Raw genomic sequence first — 25903 nt, 5'->3', positions numbered from 1 at the left:
CAACCAGTGTTGGGGTTTAGCAGCAGAGCAGCCTGAGCGTTGCTAGGCAGCTTGCTGCCCTGGCATGCGGTCACACCTAGCAACCTTTTTGTTAGGTGTGTGTGTTGTGTGCACTGTGTTGTTTGTTATTGTGTGCACTTTCCCTTTATGTATGTGTGTTTCCCTTCTGTGGCATTGGAAGGGTTAACTTCCTTCCCAGTGTGTGTGTGATGTCACTGGGTGTGTCCAACCTTTGGGTGTGGCCACTTTGGCCTATATATACCCTCTCTCTAGCAGGGCTCAGTAGGTTGCTTCAGTCTTGCTAGCTGAGGCAGCCTCCTGTGCTTTCCATTCCTCTGTGAGAGCCACCACTGTGGTCATAGGTTTAAGTTCAGGTTTTATGTCTTATTAAGTTTATGCTTACCTGTATGTGTCATGTCTGGGTGATGGTCTGTTGGGATTTTCCTATGTTGGTTTGTGCAGCTAATGGTTCTGGATTCTCTGTGTCAGGGGTCCAGTCAGCAAGGCTGTGGCAGGTTGGTTGAACTACTGAGTTCACCTGCCATTTCCTTTAGTCTGTATGTTTCCCCTTTTTCCCAACAGCTTGGCCGTTGAGACTCCTGCTCCTCCGTGCCTAGGAGGAGTGGGTAGTCTTACTCAGCTCCTAGCTTAGGGCCATCTTGAGGGCTAGCAGGGACTTCTAGGTTCCAGAGCATGAGCCCTCCTACCATCAAGGTTGGCTCATGTAGCTAGGAGCCAGGGTCAGGTTAGGGATGCTTTTAGGAGGTGACCTGCTCCCTAATCCTGTCTTCTTGGTCAAGCAGCCATACCATCACCTGGCTGCACACGGCTGAGGATTTCCCCCATCCTCAGCCTTGACAGGCAGATTTTGCTGGACTGGTTTTTTGACACCATGTCCCATTTGAAGCCCTCCTGATGCACCCCTAGAGTAGAAACTCCAAAAAAGTAACCCCATTTTAGAAACTACGGGATAGGGTGGCAGTTTTGTTGGTACTAGTTTAGGGTACATATGATTTTTGGTTGCTTTATATTACACTTTTTGTGCGGCAAGGTAACAAGAAATAGCTTTTTTGGCACGTTTTTATTTTTTTGTTATTTACAACATTCATCTGACAGGTTAGATCATGTGGTAATTTTATAGAGCAGGTTGTCACGGACGCGGCGATACCTAATATGTATACAATTTTTTTTATTTATGTAAGTTTTACACAATGATTTCATTTTTAAAACCAAAAAAATGTTTTAGTGTCTGCATAGTCTAAGAGCCATAGTTTTTTTCAGTTTTTGGGCAATTATCTTAAGTAGGGTCTCATTTTTTTTGTGGGATGAGATGACTGTTTGATTGGCTCTATTTTGGGGTGCATATGACTTTTTGATCGCTTGCTATTACACTTTTTGTGATGTAAAATGACAAAAAATTGCTTTTTTTACACCGCTTTTATTTTTATTGTTTTACGGTGGTCATCTGAGGGGTTAGGTCATGTGATATTTTTATAGAGCCGGTCGATACGGATGCGGAGATGCCTAATATGTATACTTTTTTTAATTTAAGTTTTACACAATGATTTCATTTATGAAACAAAAAAAATCATGTTTTAGTGTTTCCATAGTCTAAGAGCCATAGTTTTTTCAGTTTTTGGGCGATTATCTTGGGTAGGGTATGATTTTTGCGAAATGAGAACTGTTTGATTGGTACTATTTTGGCGTACATGCGACTTTTTTGATCACTTTTATTACCTTTTTTCGGAAGTAAGGTGGGCAACATTTAAATTTCCTCATAGTTTTTATTTTTTATTTTTATGGCGTTCACCGTGCGGGGAAAGTAACATGACCGTTTTATAGATCAGGTTGTTACGGACACGGCGATACCAAACATGTGTAGGGAATTTTATTTTTTTCATTTTTAATCAGTGATAAATGTGTTTTTTGATTTTTACTTTTTTTTTTACCCAGACCCACTTGGTTCTTGAAGATCCAGTGGGTCTGATGTCTGCATAATACAGTACAGTACACTATATAGGGTACTGTACTGTATTTTACTTACACTTTGTCTGAACAGCACAGATCTGTTCAGCACCATGGACAGCAGGATGCCTGAGAAGACGTCCTGTTGCCATGGGAACCTTCCCCGTCTGCTCAGTTGTGGCCACAACTTCGCAGACGGGGAAGGGTAAGGAGGTAGGCTGTCTGGGGGCTCTCTCCCTCTCCATCGGGGGGCTGCAAAGATGTCAGCCGTTTATACCAGAGTATCAGCAATGTGCTGACACTCTGGTATAACCACTGTCCACCAATGATTATTCAAGAGGCAGCGGGCGGGGGATCGCGATCCCGCCTGCCGCACCTCCCGCAACACCCCCCCCTGCACCACCCGCCGCCATAGAATCATTCAGGGGTGCAGGGGGGGGGGTGAATAAAACTTTATTTGGGGCATTTTCAAGTTTGATCCGCGGGGATCAGAATCGGCAGAAAGCGCAGCAAACCGCAGGTCTGAATTGACCTGCGGTTTGCTGCGATCGCCGATACGGGGGGGTCACATGACACCCCCCGGCGTTGTGACAGGATGCCGGCTGAATGATTTCAGCTGGCATCCTGTTTGGATTAACCCCCGCAGCGCCGCAATCTCATTTTAAACTCATGACGTACCGGTACGTCATGGGTCCTTAAGGACTCGGGAAACATGCCTAAGGGGTTAACAAGGTTCCAAGTAGAGCTTCAACATGCAACAAGAAGAAATGGGAGTAAGACAAAACATGTTTTGATCATTCAATTTAATGAAAACAACGAATAATCAGTTATTGTTTATCACTTCAAAAATTTGTTTCGGCATGCTTGATGCAAGCGTTTCCATGAGGTGAGTGGGAACATTTCTCCAAGTGGTGAAGACGGCCGCACGAAGGCCATCTACTGTCTGGAACTGTTGTCTATTTTTGTAAACTTCCCTTGCCATCCATCCCCAAAGGCTCTCAATTGGATTTAGATCAGGGGAACACATAGGATGGGCCAAAAGAGTGATGTTGTTATCCTGGAAGAAGTCCCTTGTCCTGCGGGCATTGTGTACTGTAGCGTTGTCCTGTTGAAAAACCCAGTCGTTACCACACAGACGAGGTCCCTCAGTCACGAGGAATGCTCTCTGCAACATCTGGACATAGCCAGCCGCCGTTTGACGCCCCTGCAGTTCCTGAAGCTCCATTGTTCCACTGAAGGAAAAAGCACCCCAGACCATTATGACACCCCCTCCACTGTGGCACATTAAAAACATCTCAGGTGGGATCTGCTTGTCATGCCAGTAATGTTGGAAACCATCAGGACTATAAAAGGTAAAAAAAAATCTCATCAGAGAATAAAACTTTCTTCCACCTTTGAATGTCCCATGTTTGGTGCTCTCTTGCAAAGTCCAAACGACCAGTTCTGTGGCGTTCAAGGAGATGAGGTCTTTGAAGACTGTGGTAATGTGAACAGTGCTGGAAGGTGTGTTGTCCCACTTCAGGTACCTCAGATGGGTGAGACACATAAAATCCAGAGAGTGGCAGTAGTCTCAGCAAAGCATAGTTTGCTGAGACATTTCTGTATACATTTTATGGGCTGGATTTTACTTGGACTGGTGGCTAGGCTTGGTAAAGGGAGTTTCCAGTCCACACCCTTCCAGTACGGGTTTTCCTTTCTACCTGAGGTGATCGCAGGTGAGGCCTGCTGTAATCAGGCTGGCATAAAGCGCCTCAGATTAGGTCAGTCTGAGGAGGGAGAGCGAGACTGTTTTGTGAAGCAGAGGCTCTGTGTGTGGTCTCAGTCAGGAGGACTGAGGGGCCACAAGGCTTTGAATAGCCTGAGGTTTGGAGGACCTAGCGACACCTAGAGAACGAGGGTTGCACGCCCAGCGTCTGGAGGATTACTGGGCCACACTCCCAGCGTCTGGATGACTACTGGGCCACACTCCCCCAAAAGGTACTGGAGTTGCCACAGCCTGGAGGCTGCAGTATTGATGTTGGCTGAGGAAAGCCGCATATGTTGTCCATGAAACACCAAAGAAAAAAGGCCAGCACAGAAATGAATATATAATTAATCTTTATTATGGTCTCAAACCGGGACCGGAGGTAAAAATACAGATAAAATACAATACTATGATGGATGGGAGACACACAGGAAGAAAAAGACCAACACCACTGGTAATGAGCATATAAATAAAATATATATATGTCAATAAGATATCAAAGCAAATGGAATCATATAAATATACATAGTGTATAGTTGAATAAAAAAGCCAGATATCTAAAAAACAGGCAAAGTCATGGATAATACAAACGGATGAAAAATCCAAAGTACAGGGATAGATAAAGTGCAAAGTGCCAAAATGCAAGTACATGGATCAGATTAGTGAAACATCCGTATAAAGACTAATGACATATAATACCTGAGTGGTGAACTGGATAGCCCCAACGCACGTTTCGCGTTAGCTTCTTCAGGGGACAAGGTGTGTGTGTATAGATGGCTATTGGGCAACTTTATATAGCTGAGGTATTAACCGAAATAGGGAGCAGCTGGGCAGAACGAGTGTGGCCACACTAGAGGAAGTGAGACGAGTGCGCTCCAAGCTGGAACGCATCGCCTCACTTCCGGTATAGAAGGAAGTGAAAGAACATATAAAAACAGTAACACAGTGATGACAGAATAATACATGTGTATCTACAATGAGTTCATGATAATTAAGCAGACCGGAGCGCTGCCTGGACATGGAAGACAATAAAACCATCACATGTCCCTCGGAGCGCACCAGGAGTACAGTATGAGTGCAATACAAACAATATATAAACATATATAAATATAAATACATAAAAGGCAGAAGCCATATAATATGGGTAATAATAAAGGCATTTATATAGTTATATATATAAAATCATAAAGATATAGTGAACATAGCAAAAGGTGACAGCATCGATGTGAGTACATTAATATTTGTGAAAAACAATCATATAAAATAAGTGCGATATACATAGGTAAAAGGAACCAATCGCCCAGGTATCTGGAATGATTAATAGTAACTGTGTATAAAGTCCATACTGGATCCATCTCCAAACATGAAAAAAAGGGGGAAAGGAAAGAGACGGGGAGGGATGTCATCATCAAACCGTCGGATAAAGGGGGAAACGTGGTGGTCTGGCCAGTTTCACTATATGAGAGGGAGGCTTTTCGCCAGCTTAAGAACTCTGTGTGTTATAAGAAACTCACATTTAACCCTCTCAATTCTTTCCAGGATGCCCTAGGTAAAATACTAGGTCACGCCCTTGATAGAGGTACGATCAGCCAAAAGGAGTTCAATTGTCTACTCGTAACCTGCCCTACTATACCGACCTTCTACCTGCTTCCTAAAGTGCACAAGCAGCAGTCCACCCCTCCAGGCCGTCCCATCGTGGCAGGTAATAACAATATGTGCGAACCAATATGTAGATTAATCGATCATGTTCTACGCCCCCTGGTTGAGAGTCTCCCCTCTTACCTCAAGGATACGGGGGATATCCTGCGGAAATTGAATGGCATACAGCTGGAGGAGGATATGTTAATTGTCACCTGTGACGTGGAGTTATTATATACCTCTATCTGCCATGACGACGGTATGACAGCTGTTGCCCAATTTTTGGCCATGTCGGATGTTGAAGGTGATTATGCATCATTTATTTTACAGATTTTGGATTTTGCCCTTAGGCATAATTTTTTTATGTTTAGGGGTTCTTTCTACCTACAGCTCCAGGGAACGGCCATGGGGGCGGCATGTGCGCCGTCCTATGCCAACCTTTTCCTGGGGCTGTGGGAGAGAGGCATTTTCCTTACTGATCCTGTTCCCTGTATTGACAGGGTATATATGTGGAACCGTTACATCGATGATGTTTTGTTGATTTGGCAGGGTACGACTGGAGAATTGGATTCCTTTATGGCTGATCTCAATAAGAACCACCTGAATATCCACCTTACGTACAAGTCGGGCCGTAGTGATATGGATTTCCTGGACGTCCTTCTTCAGGTCGACAAGGATGGATACATATATACTGACCTGCATCGGAAACCCACCTCGGTCAATAGCCTCTTACACGCTGGATCTGCTCACCCTAGGAAATTGATTGACGGGATTCCTACGGGACAGTTTCTACGCTTGAGGCGAATTTGCTCCAATGATGATCTATTTGAGAAGCGTGCACAGGAGCTGACTAGAAGATTTAGGGAACGTGGCTATAGTGAATCCTCCCTGAAAAAAGGCTATTTTAGAGCTAAACGATCTGGAAGAGATGAACTTTTACAGCAACGTCCTAAAAGGTCAAAGCAGTCCAAAAATAGTATGGTACGTTTTATAACTACATTTAATTCAGGCCATAATGCTGTGCTGAAGTCACTAAGAACACATTGGAACATCTTGTACATGGATCCTATTCTGAAACACCATCTCCCACCCAGACCCTCTCTTACCTTTCGTCGGGATAGCAATATTCGTGATGCATTGGTACACAGCCACTATCAGGCCATTACCCCTCCTAGACTGTTTGGGTCCAAGGGCCCGAAATGGGGCTGCCGCCCCTGTGGTAATTGTGTGGCATGTGCCAATATTCTCACCACCACTACCTTTTCCGACTCTACAGGTTCCAAGACCTTCCAAATCACGCACACGATTACCTGTAACACCATCGGGGTGGTCTATGTGGCCAGTTGTCCATGTGGCCTCCTATATGTAGGTCTCACTTCACGTGAACTGAAACGTAGAACAAGGGAGCACGTCTTGGGGATTTTGTCTGCGGCAGATGAAGAAGATGACACCTGTTTGAAGATGATTCCACGTCATTTTAAGATCTTCCATTCTTGTGATGGCTCCCTCCTTAAGGTAAGGGGTATTGATAGGGTTTTTGTGGGCAGTAGGGGTGGTAACTGGAAGCGGATCTTAGCCCAACGGGAGGTTAAGTGGATTTTCCAGCTCAATACTGTCACTCCGCATGGCCTTAATGAGGGACTCAGCTATGCCCCCTTTCTGTAATTACTTATTGTATCCTTTACTGTAGATGCTTCATTTTCCATTCTTTATTTAATTATTTGGTGTGTTCCTTTTGGTGTTGTATGTCAATAGGTGTGTATACATTTTTCGCATTGGAGTGGCACCGGCCGGTGCCTCTCTAACGCCTAGATGCTTTTAGGGCTCCCTTGTTAGATATTACTTCGGGCCAGACTGTTGTTTAGTTGTATATTTACAGCTTTTATTCATGTTTTTATTATTCATTTTTAACTGTGTTCTCTTTGTCAATCATTTAGGTGTGGCCACCGTTCATTTTACCGGATTTCTATCCCCTTTTGTTTTTCTCCCCTTCCCTTTTTATTTATATTTATATATGTTTATATATTGTTTGTATTGCACTCATACTGTACTCCTGGTGCGCTCCGAGGGACATGTGATGGTTTTATTGTCTTCCATGTCCAGGCAGCGCTCCGGTCTGCTTAATTATCATGAACTCATTGTAGATACACATGTATTATTCTGTCATCACTGTGTTACTGTTTTTATATGTTCTTTCACTTCCTTCTATTATATACACCCCTCCCTGGGTCCATACCTGCTTCTCCTCTCTGTTCCGTTACACCGGAAGTGACGTCTGCGTTCCAGGACGCATTTGCGTTCCACCTGCATACCGGAAGTGAGGCGATGCGTTCCAGCTTGGAGCGCACTCGTCTCACTTCCTCTAGTGTGGCCACACTCGTTCTGCCCAGCTGCTCCCTATTTCGGTTAATACCTCAGCTATATAAAGTTGCCCAATAGCCATCTATACACACACACCTTGTCCCCTGAAGAAGCTAACGCGAAACGTGCGTTGGGGCTATCCAGTTCACCACTCAGGTATTATATGTCATTAGTCTTTATACGGATGTTTCACTAATCTGATCCATGTACTTGCATTTTGGCACTTTGCACTTTATCTATCCCTGTACTGTTTTTTGGATTTTTCATCCGTTTGTATTATCCATGACTTTGCCTGTTTTTTAGATATCTGGCTTTTTTATTCATCTATACACTATGTATATTTATATGATTCCATTTGCTTTGATATCTTATTGACATATATATATTTTATTTATATGCTCATTACCAGTGGTGTTGGTTTTTTCTTCCTGTGTGTCTCCCATCCATCATAGTATTGTATTTTATCTGTATTTTTACCTCCGGTCCCGGTTTGAGACCATAATAAAGATTAATTATATATTCATTTTTGTGCTGGCCTTTTTTCTTTGGTGTTTCATCTTACGTGCAGGCTTGGCACGAGTACTCACTTTTGTGAGTCATATATTGGTGTATATATATATATATGTTGTCCATGTGTCAACTGAGCTCTGAGTGAGGTAGGGACGTATTTTGTTTAGGTAGCACCTAGACGGGCAGGAGTTTATTTGTGTTTTAAGTGTTGGCGGTGCGGGAACCTCACCCCACCCAGTGATGTATAACTGGACTATCCTTTATAAGAAGACTGTCAAAATAAATGCACAGTTTGGACATGAAAATCCGTTGTCTGGTGAGATATCTGAGTGTGACCCCCTGAAAAGAGACGATCCCTTACAAGATGTTTTTTGTTTTTGAAGCCCTTCAGTCTCAGATGCCGTCTGATGGTTATGGGGCTGCAGTCAGCACCAGTAAGGGCTTTAATTTGGGTCGAGGATCGTCCAGTGTCTTGACGGACAGCAAATTGCATCCTCCGGCTCAGTGCTGATGAAATTTTTTGGGGTTTTCCACTTTACTTTTTTGTTCCATAACCCTCAGGATCATTTAAGAAATTCCAAATGACTGTCTTACTGCGTCCCACCTCAGCAGCGATGGCACGCTGTGAGAGACGCTGCTTATGCAGTTCAACAACCCGACCACGTTCAAAAAGGGAGAGTTTTTTTGCCTTTGCCATCACAACGTGTGACTACCTGACAGAAAATGACAATTAATCCACATCTTTGCACAGATTTGGCCTTTTAACCACCTCAGCCCCCCTAGCTTAAACATAATGACCAGGCCACTTTTTACACTTCTGACCTACACTACTTTCACCGTTTATTGCTCGGTCATGCAACTTACCACCCAAATGAATTTTATCTCCTTTTCTTCTCACTAATAGAGCTTTCATTTGGTGGTATTTCATTGCTGCTGACATTTTTACTTTTTTTGTTATTAATCGAAATGTAACAAAATTTTTGCAAAAATATGTCATTTTTCACTTTCAGTTGTAATTTTTTTTAAAAAAACGACATGTATATATAAATTTTTCTCTAAATTTATTGTTCTACATGTCTTGGATAAAAAAAAAAATGTTTGGGTAAAAAAAAAAAATGGTTTGGGTAAAAGTTATAGCGTTTACAAACGAGCTTTTTGAAACAGCTGACTTTCTGAGCACCTTGCTACTGATGAAGGGGAAATCTTGATCCCCGAAACGCGTTGAGCCACATATTTTCCAATTAAAAGTGATTTGATCAGAAGCACACTGCCTGCTGCCATCATTCACTGAGACTCTACACACGATCCTGGCCAGGGGGCAATCGTCACAGGTGTTTTATGCTTATCCTGTTGACGACCCCCCAGTGAAGTAAGTGCCTCACTGGATGTTTTCTCATCCATTTTATTCCTTGTTTTTAACCTTGGCTTTTAACCTTTGCCTTCAACCTTCTGTGTAAACCACAGCAGGGACCTTATTTTATTTTCAACCTTTATTTTAACTGTTCAAAAAGTTTTTTCATAAAAATAGTTTTTGACCTATATACATAATTTGCTAGTACTATAGCACCATGATATGAATCTTGACATTTTTTTGTGCATTTTTGCTCGGTCTGGTCCCTTTTGTACCTTCCCCTCACCCTTACTTTTATCTTTTCAAAATTTCTGAGCACCTGTCATGTTTCCTGAGGTTCTACAATGCCCAGACAGTAGAAAAAACCCACAAATGACCCCATTTCAGAAAGTAGACACCCTATGGTATTCGCTGATGGGCATAGTGAGTTCATAGAACTTTTTATTTTTTGTCACAAGTTAGCGGAATATTATGATTTTTTTTCTTTTTTTTCTTTCTTACAAAGTCTCATATTTCACTAACTTGTGACAAAAAATAAAAACTTCCATGAACTCACTATGCCCATCACAAAATACCTTGGGGTGTCTTCTTTCCAAAATGGGGTCACTTGTGGGGTAGTTATACTGCCCTGGCCTTTTAGGGGCCCTAATGTGTGAGAAGTAGTTTGAAATCAAAATGTGTAAAAAATGCCCTGTGAAATCCGAAAGATGCTCTTTGGAATGTGGGCCCCTTTGCCCACCTAGGCTACAAAAAAGTGTCACACATCTGGTATCGCCGTACTCAGGAGAAGTTGGGCAATGTGTTTTGGGGTGTCATTTTACATATACCCATGCTGGGTGAGATAAATATCTCGGTCAAATGCCAACTTTGTATAAAAAAAAAATGGGAAAAGTTGTCTTTTGCCAAGATGTTTCTCTCACCCAGCATGGGTATATGTAAAAAGACACGCCAAAACACATTGCCCTACTTCTTCTGAGTACGGAGATACCAGATGTGTGACACTTTTTTGCAGCCTAGGTGGGCAAAGGGGCCCACATTCCAAAGAGCACCTTTCGGATTTCACAGGGCATTTTTTACACATTTTGATTTCAAACTACTTCTCAAGCATTCGTGCCCCTAAAATGCCAGGGCAGTATAACTACCCCACAAGTGACCCCATTTTGGAAAGAAGACACCTCAAGGTATTTCGTGATGGGCATAGTGAGTTCATGGAAGTTTTTATTTTTTGTCACAAGTTAGTGGAATATGAGACTTTGTAAGGAAAAAAATTATAATAAAATCATCATTTTCCGCTAACTTGTGACAAAAAATAAAAAATGCAGCTCTGACAGGGAGCTGCGATCAGCGGCAGTTAACCCCACCTGAGGGGTTAACTGCCGCTGATCTGCTGCTAGCACCCAGTTCCTGTATTAAGGGCTAATTATCATTGGTGGCACTGTGCGCCCCAACCCCCCACCCCATTAAGATCATTGGTGGTGCAGTCGGCGCAGTGAGGAATCCGGCACCAGGAGCGCATCATTCACTCACTGCGCCTGCGCCAAATACAGAAGTGAACGGTGCAGGCGCTGGATTTCAGTCAGCTACAGAACAGTATTTCTGGTGGTAGAAACCCTGAGCTTTATGGTTAGTTTGAAATTGAGGCTTTGACATCACAAGGTCACTACCATGCATAGAGTTTAGACACGACTGCTTCAACCCACGTGACTTTAGCAAGTCACCTGACCCTATAACGTCACAAGGTCCTTACGGCGCATGGGGTTTAGACACTACCCACTAGGAAATAACATCTCATGTGCTGTACGTCTGCTATTGGTGATCGTGGCCCCGGTGACCTAGGCAGCCTGCTCAAGAGCTCCTTGTTGTTCTCGGTCCTTGAGGCAATGCCAAGCGCTACGTGTGGCAGCATTAGCGGAGCTCCTGATCACGTTTAAATCATCCTTGTCACTGGAGCGGTGAGCCGCATTGGGGTTCCCGCTGGCTGGGTTGAAGGCAGCAGTTCCTGCATACAGGTGCGGGATTATGGGCTCTGAGAGCAGCTCCATGAGGGGTTTTACTCTGCAGGAGCCGCCATGGACACATCCTTCGGGGCTCACCATTTATCCGGCTCAGCTGCAGGAGGGACGCCCGGCCTCTGTGTTTGTGTATCAACCGGACAATCAGGACAAGGTGGACAAGGCTGCCAAGGTGAGGCTGCCCTGTGCGGTTACCTACCGGTCATTGGCATGTGGCAGTAATGCTCACTGGGAGGTATCTAATTATTGGGGTGTCTGTACCGAAACCAGGGAGCAGTTGAGTGGTGGGATCTGGATGCTGTGGGAAACTGTTATATTTCCTTTGAAATGGATTTGATACGTCTCCCATTGAGGAAGATTTACTAATCATTTGGTGGTATAAATTTAACTCCTTAAGGGCCAGGCCATTTTTTATTTTTTTTTTGCAAATCTGACCAGTGTCACTTTAAGAGGTGATAACTTTAAAACACTGACTTATCCAGGCCATTCTGAGATTGTTTTTTTCCGTCACATATTCTACTCCATGACACTGGTAAAATGAAGTAAAAAAATTCATTTTTATTTATAAAAAAAAACTAACATTTACCCAAATTTTGGAAAAAATTGCAAATTTCCAAGTTTCAATTTCTCTACTTCTATAATACATTACTATGTATTATAGAAGTAGAGAAATTGAAACTTGGAAATTTTGCTATTTTTTTCCAAAATTTGGGTAAATTTGTTAGTTTTAAAAAAAAAATTAAAATGGTTTTTACTTTACATTCCCCATATGTCAGCTTCATGTTTGGATCATTTTGGGAATGACATTTTAGTTTTTGGGGACGTTAGAAGGCTTTGAAGTTTAGAAGCAAATCTTGAAATTTTTCAAAAACCCAATTTTTAGGGACCAGTAAAGGTCTGAAGTCACTTTGTGAGGCTTACATAGTAGAAACCACCCAAAATGACCCCATTCTATAAACTACACCCCTCAAGGTATTCAAAACTGATTTTGCAAACGACGTTAACCCTTTAGGTGTTCCACAAGAGTTAATGGCAAATGAAGATAAAATTTCACAATTTAGATTTATTTATATTTATGTCCCATTTGAAGCCCCCTGATGCACCGCTAGAGTAGAAACTCCATAAAAGTGACCTCATCTAAGAAACTACACCCCTCAAGGTATTCAAAACTGATTTTACAAACTTTGTTAACCCTTTAGGTGTTGCACAAGAGTTATTGGCAAATGGAGATTAAATTTTAGAATTTTATGGAATTTCTACTCTAGGGGTGCATCAGGGGGGCTTCAAATGGGACATGGTGCCAAAAAAAAGGCCATCAAAATCTGCCTTCCAGAAACCATACGGCGTTCCTTTCCTTCTGCGCCCTGCCGTTTGGTCATACAGCAGTTTACGACCACATATGGGGTGTTTCTGTAAACTGCAGAATCGGGGTAATAAATGTTTTGTTTGGTTGTTAACCCTTGCTTTGTTATTGGAAAAAAAACGGATTAAAATGGAAAATTTGCCCCAAAATTGCTGTTTTGGCACAGTTTTTATTTTATTTTTTTGACTGTGTTCATCTGAGGGGTTAGGTCATGGGGTATTTTTATAGAGCAGATTCTTATGGACACGGCGATACCTAATATGTTTACTAAATAATATTTTTGAAGTTTTAGTGTCTCAAGTCTGAGAACCATAGTTTTTTATCCGATTGTCAGTGGCTAAATTGGGATATAAATTTAGTACTCCATGGAAGCGTGGTACTTCCTGAAGCAACCAATAATGCAGAGGCCCAGATGATCGGGGCACGTGTCACACTGAGTAGTAGTGTCCTTCTGTATCCCCCCTCCTGTGACACACTCTGCACCTTTTTGGGGTCTGTCCCTTCTTTACAGTATGGGGGACCACACCTGGAAAGTGTTGGCCAGGGATGATTCGGGCGCCTCCAGTTCCCGAGGTACTCCGGCCTAGGGTTGGACGATATCAAAAATATTCAAACGATCGATATTAAAAAATTTATCGCGATAACGATATATATCGGGATAAATACCAGTTTTAAAGAAATAAACACAAGGAGACGTTATACTGTATGGGGACAGCCACAAGGAGACGTTATACTGTATGGGGACAGCCACAAGGAGACGTTATACTGTATGGGGGCAGCCACAAGGAGACGTTATACTGTATGGGGACAGCCACTAGGAGACGTTATACTGTATGGGGGGACAGCCACAAGGAGACGTTATACTGTATGGGGGGACAGCCACAAGGAGACGTTATACTGTATGGGGGGACAGCCACAAGGAGACGTTATACTGTATGGGGCGGCAGCCACAAGGAGACGTTATAATGGAGTATGGGGCGGCAGCCACAAGGAGACGTTATAATGGAGTATGGGGCGGCAGCCACAAGGAGACGTTATAATGGACTATGGGGCGGCAGCCACAAGGAGACGTTATAATGGACTATGGGGCGGCAGCCACAAGGAGACGTTATAATGGACTATGGGGCAGGAGACATTACATACAGTATGGGGCTTGTGGGGGGGGGGGCGGCATTAGTATAGCGTGTAGCGGAGCTGTGTGTGTACAGGGTGCATAACTTATTTAACTAATAAACTCTCAGACAATTATCTGAGTCCCTGCAATAACTATACATTGTAATTACATCACAGTCTGCTCACTGCAGCAGAGCTGTGTTTGCCAGGAGCGAGTCCCTCCTGACCTTCGGCTCACTTGAGAGCCGACTCAGTCGCAGCTGTACTGCGCTGCTCAACTCAGCCTGGGGGGCGTCACCTGATTCCGACGTGAGACATCGGTCGGTGGGCGGAGGCAGCACATTCGGAGCAAGCAAGAGGAGCCGCTGCTGGAAGAAATTGGTAGATAATGATGGGGGAGGGCAGCCGCGGACTCAGTTTTTAAAGCGATGGCGTCACAAAATATAGCGCGGTATTTAGGAAACAGCGATACCGCCATATCGCCGTTTTTTAAATATCGCGGTATATCGTGATACCGGTATATCGCCCAACCCTAGATCACCTTGGGGGAGACATGCTGCATTATCTGAATAATGCAGGCATTTCCGGATGGCCTCAAACCGGGAGCGTGTCATGGCCGTACTGTAAAGTTGGGTCTGGTAGAGGACGTCCCCCACTCCAGTAATGCCTGACACTAGGTTTCTTGACTAGGCCCATGTGCAGCACGAGGCCCCAAAACGTCCATCTCGGCTGCACTGACCGGAGTCCAGCCACTGGGCATAGCTAAAAGACTAAAGTAGTCATATTCAGTGAAGCCCACTGTGGAAATCTGGATTCCTGGTTGGCCTACAAAATCAGGAATCACAGGCTCATAACGCTCTGGGGTATACCAGAAAAGTTCACCGGCAGGGGGCTCCGGTGGATTTAACCACCTCAGCCCCCAGTGCTTAAACACCCTGAAAGACCAGGCCACTTTTTACACTTCTGACCTACATTACTTTCACCGTTCATGCAACTTACCACCCAAATGAATTTTACCTCCTTTTCTTCTCACTAATAGAGCTTTCATTTGGTGGTATTTCATTGCTGCTGACATTTTTACTTTTTTTGTTATTAATCGAAATTTAACGATTTTTTTGCAAAAAAATGACATTTTTCACTTTCAGTTGTAAAATTTTGCAAAAAAAACGACATCCATATATAAATTTTGCTCTAAATTTATTGTTCTACATGTCTTTGATAAAAAAAAAATGTTTGGGTAAAAAAAAAATGGTTTGGGTAAAAGTTATAGCGTTTACAAACTATGGTACAAAAATGTGAATTTCCGCTTTTTGAAGCAGCTCTGACTTTCTGAGCACCTGTCATGTTTCCTGAGGTTCTACAATGCCCAGACAGTACAAACACCCCACAAATGACCCCATTTCGGAAAGTACACACCCTAAGGTATTCGCTGATGGGCATAGTGAGTTCATAGAACTTTTTATTTTTTGTCACAAGTTAGCGGAAAATGATGATTTTTTTTTTTTTTTTTTTTCTTACAAAGTCTCATATTCCACTAACTTGTGACAAAAAATAAAAACTTCCATGAACTCACTATGCCCATCACGAAATACCTTGGGGTCTCTTCTTTCCAAAATGGGGTCACTTGTGGCGTAGTTATACTGCCCTGGCATTCTAGAGGCCCAAATGTGTGGTAAGGAGTTTGAAATCAAATTCTGTAAAAAATGACGAGTGAAATCCGAAAGGTGCTCTTTGGAATGTGGGCCCCTTTGCCCACCTAGGCTGCAAAAAAGTGTCACACATCTGGTATCTCCGTATTCAGTAGAAGTTGGGGAATGTGTTTTGGGGTGTCATTTTACATATACCCATGCTGGGTGAGATAAATATCTTGGTCAAATGCCAACTTTGTATAAAAAAATGGGAAAAGTTGTCTTTTGCCAAGATATTTCTCTCACCCAGCATGGGTATATGTAAAAAGACACCCCAAAACACATTCCCCACCTTCTCCTGAGTACGGAGATACCAGATGTGTGACACTTTTTTGCAGCCTAGGTGGGCAAAGGGGCCCATATTCCAAAGAGCACCTTTCGGATTTCACTCGTCATTTTTTACAGAATTTGATTTCAAACTCCTTACCACACATTTGGGCCCCTAAAATACCAGGGCAGTATACCTACCCCACAAGTGACCCCATTTTGGAAAGAATAGACCCCAAGGTATTCGCTGATGGGCATAGTGAGTTCATGGAAGTTTTTATTTTTTGTCACAAGTTAGTGGAATATGAGACTTTGTATGAAAAAAAAAAAATAAAAAAAAAAAATCATCATTTTCCACTAACTTGTGACAAAAAATAAAAAATTCTAGGAACTCGCCATGCCCCTCACGGAATACCTTGGGGTGTCTTCTTTCCAAAATGGGGTCACTTGTGGGGTAGTTATACTGCCCTGGCATTTTCCAGGGGCCCTAATGTGTGGTAAGTAGGTAAATGACCAGTGAAATCCGAAAGGTGCTCTTTGGAATATGGGCCCCTTTGCCCACCTAGGCTGCAAAAAAGTGTCACACATCTGGTATCTCCGTACTCGGGAGAAGTTGGGGAATGTGTTTTGGGGTGTCTTTTTACATATACCCATGCTGGGTGAGAGAAATATCTTGGCAAAAGACAACTTTTCCCATTTTTTTATACAAAGTTGGCATTTGACCAAGATATTTATCTCACCCAGCATGGGTATATGTAAAATGACACCCCAAAACACATTCCCCAACTTCTCCTGAGTACGGCGATACCAGATGTGTGACACTTTTTTGCAGCCTAGATGCGCAAAGGGGCCCAAATTCCTTTTAGGAGGGCATTTTTAGACATTTGGATACCAGACTTCTTCTCACGCTTTGGGGCCCCTAGAATGCCAGGGCAGTATAAATACCCCACATGTGACCCCATTTTGGAAAGAAGACACCCCAAGGTATTCAATGAGGGGCATGGCGAGTTCATAGAATTTTTTTTTTTTTGGCACAAGTTAGCGGAAATTGATATTTTTTATTTTTTTCTCACAAAGTCTCCCGTTCCGCTAACTTGGGACAAAAATTTCAATCTTTCATGGACTCAATATGCCCCTCACGGAATACCTGGGGGTGTCTTCTTTCCGAAATGGGGTCACATGTGGGGTATTTATACTGCCCTGGCATTCTAGGGGCCCTAAAGCGTGAGAAGAAGTCTGGAATATAAATGTCTAAAAAATTTTACGCATTTGGATTCCGTGAGGGGTATGGTGAGTTCATGTGAGATTTTATTTTTTGTCACAAGTTAGTGGAATATGTGACTTTGTAAGAAAAAATAATAATAATTCCGCTAACTTGGGCCAAAAAAATGTCTGAATGGAGCCTTACAGGGGGGTGATCAATGACAGGGGGGGGTGATCAATGACAGGGGGGGTGATCAATGACAGGGGGGGTGATCAATGACAGGGGGGGTGATCAATGACAGGGGGGGTGATCAATGACAGGGGGGGTGATCAATGACAGGGGTGGTGATCAATGACAGGGGGGGTGATCAATGACAGGGGTGGTGATCAATGACAGGGGTGGTGATCAATGACAGGGGGGTGATCAGGGAGTCTATATGGGGTGATAACCACAGTCATTGATCACGCCCGTGTAAGGCTTCATTCAGACGTCCGTATGCGTTTTGCGGATCCGATCCATCTATCAGTGGATCCGTAAAAATCATGCGGACGTCTGAATGGAGCTTTACAGGGGGGTGATCAATGACAGGGGGGTAATCAATGACAGGGGGGTGATCAGGGAGTCTATATGGGGTGATAACCACAGTCATTGATCATGCCCCTGTAAGGCTTCATTCAGACGTCCGGATGCGTTTTGCGGATCCGATCCATCTATCAGTGCATCCGTAAAAATCATGCGGACGTCTGAATGGAGCTTTACAGGGGGGTAATCAATGACAGGGGGGGTAATCAATGACAGGGGGGTGATCAGGGAGTCTATATGGGGTGATCAGGGAGTCTATATGGGGTGATCAGGGGCTAATAAGGGGTTAATAAGTGACGGGGGGGGGTGTAGTGTAGTGTAGTGGTGCTTGGTGCTACTTTACTGAGCTACCTGTGTCCTCTGGTGGTCGATCCAAACAAAGGGGACCACCAGAGGACCAGGTAGCAGGTATATTAGACGCTGTTATCAAAACAGCGTCTAATATACCTGTTAGGGGTTAAAAAAAACACATCTCCAGCCTGCCAGCGAACGATCGCCGCTGGCAGGCTGGAGATCAACTCTCTTACCTTCCGTTCCTGTGAGCGCGCGCGCCTGTGTGCGCGCGTTCACAGGAAATCTCGCGTCTCGCGAGATGACGCGTATATGCGTCCACTCGGAATGAATCAACCACCTCCAGGACGCGTCTGTGCGTACAGCGGTCCGGAGGTGGTTAAAGGGTTTCTGTCACCCCATTAAACCGTTTTTTTTTTTTCTTTAATAATATTCCCTATAGTGCGATCTCATGATACATAATCAAATTAATAATTTTGGTTCAGTAGATTTTGCTAAAAAACGATTTTTAAAATATGCTAATTACCTTGCTACCAGCGTCTTCTCTTCCGGGTGTATGCGATGACGTCATCGACGCAGGCGCATTGAGGATGGAGCGGTCGAGCAGAGCGGCCGCCTCTCAGTGCGCCTGCGCCGATTGAAGCCAGGTACGGCGCAGGCGCGAGATTTCAAATTCTAACAGCGCCAGCAGAGAAGGATTACCTTCCCTGGCCCTGTCAATCAGCATGCCGAGGGGGCGTCATTACCATCGGAGGATGCGGCTGCTACCAGCAAGTAGCCGCCCTACTTGCTGGTAGCAAGGTAATTAGCATATTTTAAAAATCGTTTTTTAGCAAAATCTACTGAACCAAAATTATTAATTTGATTATGTATCATGAGATCGCACTATAGGGATTATTATTAAAGAAAAAAAAAAAAACGGTTTAATGGGGTGACAGAAACCCTTTAACTAGCGAGCCGGAAAACTAGTACGAGCCCCAGAGCTGCTCGTACTAGGGTGGTCCACAGGGTCCCTAGCATGGTGGTCCCCTTGCTCCACCTGGTGGCGTCTCATCCTCAACGCTAGATGATGAGGAGGACGCGGATGACAAAAGGAAAGTGGGGTCATCCTCATCCTCACTGGGACTCTTGGACTCTGAGGCAAGCTGGGCGTAGGGTTGTTGCGGGTATCGAAATTTCGATACCCAATCGATACTTTTGTCCTGGTATCGATACGATACCGGGATTTCCATTTTTTCGATACTGGCCTGTGCTGCTGCGCAGTCTAGTATCTCTGAACATGAGCGCGCTGCTGTCAGCGCGCTCATGTTCTCTCAGCAGCACGGGGAGAAGGAAGCTGTCCTCCCTCCCCCCTGTGCTGCTGCTGCCACTGCCACCGATGAGAAGAGAGTGGCGGAGGAGGGGCGGGCGCACTGCGCCACCAATGATACGACTTTTCCTACACAGAGCGGCGCCCAGCGATGTCCCAGCACTCACCATTATTCCTGGGCGCGGCTCCTTTCGCCTGCTGTGCCCCATTACGATCTCCTCTCCTGCTCTACATGCTGATTACTATCAGAGCGATGGGGAGGAGACATCAGCTTCACTAGTGGCCGTTCCTTCTCCCTGCGCTGCGATTGGACAGCGCTACAGCCAGGGAGAAGGAACGCCCACTAGTGAAGCTGATGTCTCCTCCCCATTGCTCCGATAGTAATTAGCATATGGAGAGGAGCCCAGGAATAATGGCGAGTGCTGGGACATCGCTGGGCACCGCTCTGTGTAGCTTAATACTTAGTCTGGAGCCAGGAAAAGTAAACTTTAACACATAATACAGGAGGCAGGTGCCGGCAGCAGAATCGCATTGCCGGCACCCTGCCCCTGACAGGGAGCTGCGATCAGCGGCAGTTAGGGGTTAACTGCCGCTGATCTGCCAGTACCCGCCTCCTGTATTAAGGGGTAATTATCATTGGTGGTGCAGTGTGCCCCCCCATCCCATTAAAATCATTGGTGGCACAGTGCGCCAGCCCCTCTCAACCCCCCAGTATTAAAATCATTGGTGGCAGTGGCCACAGGGTCCCCTCCCCCTCGTTGGTGGTGCAGTGGCAGCTTCTGATCGGAGCCCCAGCAGTGTAATCCTGGGGCTCCGATCGGTTACCATGGCAGCCAGGATGCTACTGAAGCCCTGGCTGCCATGGTAACATCCCTGATGCTGTGTGCACAAAGCAGCAGGGACAGTGTGAGGTCCTATTCACCCTGATCGAGCTCTATCAGGGTGAATAGGACAAGGGATGAAAGATCCCAGGTTCTGGCCCCTAAGGGGGGGGGAAATAGTTATTAAATAAAAAGTGTAAAAAAAAAAAAAGGGAAAAAAACCCCCACCAAAATATTAAGTATGAATCACCCCCTTTTCCCAATTTCACATATAAAATGTATAAATAATAAACATATCACATATCGCCACGTTCAGAAAAGTCCAAACCATTAAAATATAAAAAAAAATCTATGCGGTGAACGCCGGAAGAGAAAAAATAAATAAAAACTGTGCGATTTGCCATTTTTGCGGAATGCACGTGGCTTTTTTGGTTTATTTTTTTTTCCGCGTGATATTGATTATCGCAATACTTTTTCATGGTATCGAAACCAAATAAAAAAATTTGGTATCGCAACAACTCTAGCAGGGGAGTGTGTGTGTGTGTGTGTGTGTGTGTGTGCGCGCGCGGAAAACTTTATTTGGTCTAGCAGGGGAGTGTGTGTGTGTGTGTGTGTGTGTGCGTGCGTGCGCGCGCGCGCGTGAAAAACTTTATTTGGTGTATGAGTGCTGGCCACAGTCAGCGTCCGCACAAAAAAAAAAAAAACTGCTTGCACCCAAAACAAAGTTGTGTGTGTGTGTGGGGGAAACGCAGCAAACCGCAGGTCCCCCCCGGCGCATTGAGCCAAGGTGCCTGCTCAATGATTTGAGCAGGCACCGGGTTCCGATCACCGCCGGGCGGCAGTGATCGGAACTATACATGATGTACCGGTACGTCATGTGTCTGGAACAGGTTAAGGTGGCTAGATCCGCATCAAATTTATCACAGTGGCTCGGGCTCGATTTTTGTCTGTGTTATGGGCTTACTTTGCAACAGAATTACTGCTTAATTGTGGACCACACAACCAACCGTACATCGTGGGCTCACTCCTGTTTCAAATTGGCATAGATTTCCTTAAACATGGATGCCCTAAATTGCACCACATTTTGTTGCAATCACTCACATTAGTAAATATGGGAACTTTTTTTACGGTGATCATATTTATAACAAGTTGCATACCGGGTTATAAAATATCACAATATCAGTCTGACACCAGCAGCACTGTTTGGACAGTCAGACACACCATCTATTGGTAACTCCCAGCAGTACCTTTTTAGTCCCCTTTCACACAGGCGAATATTCCGCGCGGGTGCAATGCGTGATGTGAACTCATTGCACCCACACTGAATCTGGACCTATTCATTTCTATGGGGTTGTGCACATTAGCGGTGATTTTCACGCATCACTTGTGCGTTGCGTGAAAATCGCAGCATGCTCTATATTCTGCGTTTTTCACGCAACGCAAGCACCATAGAAGTGAAATGCATTAAATTGCTTTGCACTGGCGCGGAAAAATCGCGCATTTTACCGCAATGCACTCGCATCTTATCGGGCCCTCACACGCCACGCTCGTGTGAAAGAGGCCTTACTGCAGGATGCTGGCAATTTATTTGTAAACTAGAAGGAATAATACAGGAATGGCGCATCATAGTGTCATAAGGATATACTCTCCCGAATTGTTATTACATAGAGAATTCAAGTACTTAAAGGGGTTGTCTCATCATAGACAATGGGGGAATATTGCTAGGATATGCCCCTGTTGTCTTATAGGTGTGGGTCCGCTGGGACCCACACCTATATCGAGAACAAAGCCCCGCAAGGTGGTGGCTGGAAGACTCCGTTCCGGCCACCGCCAAGCCAGCTCCCCATAGAAGTGAATGGAAGCGTACCGCGCAATGCGTGGCCCCCGCTCCCATTAATTTCTATGGAGCCGACGGAAATAGCAGAGCTAGCACTGTTGCTGAGGTCAACAGCTGCATGAAGCTTGTACATTTGAGTGGGTTTCATCTTGAGAATTTCATTTTTGTCCTACATTCCTAAAGGTAGATTAAAGGGATTCTGTCAGCTAGGTTTAGCCTATAGAGCTGAGGACATGCGCTGTTAGATTGCCACTAGCACGTCCACAATATACAGTTTCCATAGCTGTGAGTGCTTTTATTCAGTCAAAAAACTAACGATTTTATATATGCAAACTTGGCTAGTAAGGAGCCAAAGGGGCTGTTACCAACGTTTCAGGAGCCCAGCCGCGCCCACTGTGAAGGGCCCCAGCACCACCTCACAACTAGCCAAGTTTGCATGTATAAAATAGTTTTTTTTTTTGTTTTTTTTTTTACTAAATGAAAGCACTCAGAGCTATGGGAAATGTATATTGTGGACGTGCTAGTGGCAATCTAGCAGCGCATGTCCTCAGCTCTATAGGGTAAAACTAGCTGACCGAATCCCTTTAACCCCTTAAGGACACAGCCATATTTCACCTTAAAGGGAACCTGTCACTGGGATTTTGGGTATAGAGCTGAGGACATGGGTTGCTAGATCGCTGCTAGAACATCCGCAATACCCAGTCCCCATAGCTCTGTGTGCTTTTATTGTGTAAAAAAAAATCGATTTGATACATATGCAAATTAACATAAGAGTCATATCTTACTTGTGTGACCAGAGAAGAGCCATATTTTCAAGCTCTGACTCATCTCAGGTTAATTTGCATATGTATCAAATCGGTTTTTTTACACAATAAAAGCACACAGAGCTATGGGGACTGGGTATTGCGGATGTGCTAGCGGCCATCTAGCAACCCATGTCCTCAGCTCTATACACAAAATCCCGGTGACAGGTTCCCTTTAAAGACCAGGCCATTTTTTGCAAATCTGACCAGTGTCCCTTTTTATGTGTGAATAACTTTAAAACGCTTTTACTTATCCAGGCCATTCTGAGATTGTTTTTTCGTCACATATTGTACTTCATGTGACGAAAAAACAAAATTTCAATTTCTCTATTTTTATAATAGATATAATAACTATTTTTGGAGGTATTACTTTTACATTCCCCATATGTATACTTCATGTTTGGATCATTTTGAGAATGCCATTTTATTTTTTAGGGACGTTACAAGGCTTAGAAGTTTAAAAGCAAATCTTGAAATTTTTCAGAAAATTTCTAAAACCCACTTTTTCAGAACAAGTTCAGGTCTGAAGTCACTTTGTGAGGCAAACTAACTTTGTTAACCCTTTAGGTGTTCCACAAGAATTAATGGAAGATAGAGATAAAATATCACTTTTTTTGGTAGATTTTCCATTTTTTCCAGTTACAAAGCAAGGGTTAACAGCCAAAAAAAACACAATATTTATGGTCCTGATTCTGTAGTTTACAGAAACACCCCATATGTGGGCGTAAACTGCTGTACGGGCACACGGCAGGGCGCAGAAGGAAAGGAATGCCATACGGTTTTTGGAAGGCAGATTTTGCTGGACTGGTTTTTTGACACCATGTCCCCCTGATGCACTCCTAGAGTTGACACTCCAAAAAATAAATAAATGTGACCCCATTTTGGAAACTACGGGATAGGGTGGCAGTTTTGTACTATTTTACGGTACATATGATTTTTGGTTGCTCTATGTTACACTTTTTGTGAGGCAAGGTAACAAAAAATAGCTGTTTTGTCACAGTTTTTATTTACAACATTCATCTGACAGGTTAGATCATGTGGTATTTTTATAGAGCAGGTTGTCACGGACGCGACAATACCAAATAGAACTACTTTTTTTGGTTATTAGTTTGTTTTACATAAAGCATTTTAAAAAAAAAATTATTCTTTAGTGTCTCCACATTCTAAAAAGCCATACTTTTTATTTATTTTTTTGGACGACTGTCTTGTGTAGGGGCTCATTTATTTATTTTTTTCGGTATGAGATGACTGTTTGGCACTATTTAGGGGTGCGTATAACTTTTTGATCGCTTGCTATTAGACTTTTTGTGACGTAAGGTGACAAAATGGCATTTTTTTTTACACCGTTTAAATATTTTTTTTTTTACGGTGTTCACCTGAGGGGTTAGGTCATGTGATATTTTTATAGAGCAGGTTCTTACGGATGCAGCAATACCTAATATGTATACTTTTATTTTATTTTTATTTATTTTTTATACTCTAGTTTTACACAATACCAGCATTTTTTTTAAACAAAAAAAAAATGATGTTTTAGTGTCTCCATATTCTGAGCCATAGTTTTTTTTAGTTTTTGGGCGATTGGCTAGGTAGGGGCTCATTTTTTGCGGGATGAGGTGACTGGTACTATTTTGGGGGGCATACGCCTTTTTGATCACTTGGTGTTGCATTTTTTGTGATGTAAGGTGACTAAAATAAAAACGGTGTAAAAAAAGCCATTGTTTTTTATTTTTACTTTTTTTATTTTTATGGTATTTATCGGACAGGGTGGATCATGTGATATATTTATAGAGCCGGTCATTACGGACGCGGCGATACCTAATATGTGTGTTTTTTTTACTTATTTTTTTCTTTCTTTACTTTATTGCTAATGTTCACTTTTGGGGGTCTGATCCCCTCTAATGCATTACAATACATCTGTATTGTAATGCATTGCCTTTTAGTTTATTACACAGAGTAATACACTAAGACCCCTTTCACACGGGCGAGTATTCCGCGCGGATGCGATGTGTGAGGTGAACGCATTGCACCCGCACTGAATACCGACCCATTCGTTTCTATAGGGCCGTTCACATGAGCGGTGATTTTCACGCATCACTTGTGCGTTGCGTGAAAATCGCAGCATGCTCTATATTCTGCGTTTTTCACGCAACGCAGGCCCCATAGAAGTGAATGGGGATGCGTGAAAATCGCAAGCATCCGCAAGCAAGTGCGGTGCGATTTTCACGCATGGTTGCTAGGTGACAGTCTATTCACTGTATTATTTTCCCTTATAACATGGTTATAAGGGAAAATAATAGCATTCTGAATACAAAATGCATAGTACAATAGCGTTGGAGGGTTTAAAAAAATAAAAAAATTAACTCACCTTCTCCTCTTCGCGTAGTTCCCGGTCTCTACTTTACTTCTTTAATGATGAGCTGTGGGCTAAAGGACCTTTGGTGACGTCAGATCACATGCTCCAATCACATGGTCCATCACCGCGGTGATGGACCATGTGATTGGAGCATGTGATCTGACGTCACCAAAGGTCCTTTAGCCCACAGCTCATCATTAAAGAAGTAAAGTAGAGACCGGGAACTACGCGAACAAGAGGAGAAGGTGAGTTAATTTTTTGGATTTTTTTTTTTTAACCCTGAATTGATCACCTACTAAGCATTCTGTATTCAGAATGCTATTATTTTCCCTTATAACCGTGTTATAAGGGAAAATAACATCTACACAACACCGAACCCAAACCTGAACTTCTGTGAAGAAGTTCGGGTACCAAACATGCGTGATTTTTCTAACGCGAGTGTAAAACGCATTACAATGTTTTGCACTCGCGTGGAAAAATCACGGGTGTTCCCGCAACGCACCCGCAACGCCCGTGTGAAAGAGGCCTAACAGGGTGCCTAGGAGACCAAACCTGAAGCTGGATCTCCTCGGCTCCCGTAAAAGGCAGTTCCCGATGCCGTGCAAGGCATCGGGCTGCCTTCTGAGACATTGAGTCCCCGCCACAGCAGCGTGGGGACTCGATGGGCTCCCCCAAACACAAACACCTTCTA

General features: G+C 43.7%; 1 protein-coding gene across 3 annotated transcripts in view; it reads left to right on the top strand.

The window, feature by feature from the left end:
• Window positions 1–11341: 11341 nt before the first annotated feature.
• The window catches only part of SCYL3 (SCY1 like pseudokinase 3), a 387880-nt gene continuing 373318 nt past the window's right edge, over window positions 11342–25903 (top strand). For all 3 annotated transcript variants that reach the window (XM_040407295.1, XM_040407296.1, XM_040407294.1), the window contains exon 1: window positions 11342–11753. In XM_040407295.1, the coding sequence (XP_040263229.1) occupies window positions 11589–11753 (165 nt within the window). In that variant the 5' untranslated portion in view covers window positions 11342–11588. The remainder of the gene's footprint in view (window positions 11754–25903) is intronic.

Source organism: Bufo bufo, chromosome 9, assembly GCF_905171765.1.
Source record: "Bufo bufo chromosome 9, aBufBuf1.1, whole genome shotgun sequence".
Classification (NCBI taxonomy): Eukaryota; Metazoa; Chordata; class Amphibia; order Anura; family Bufonidae; genus Bufo; species Bufo bufo.
The sequence above is the reverse complement of the archived record's forward strand: the minus strand, read 5'-3'. Positions and strand labels throughout refer to the sequence as shown.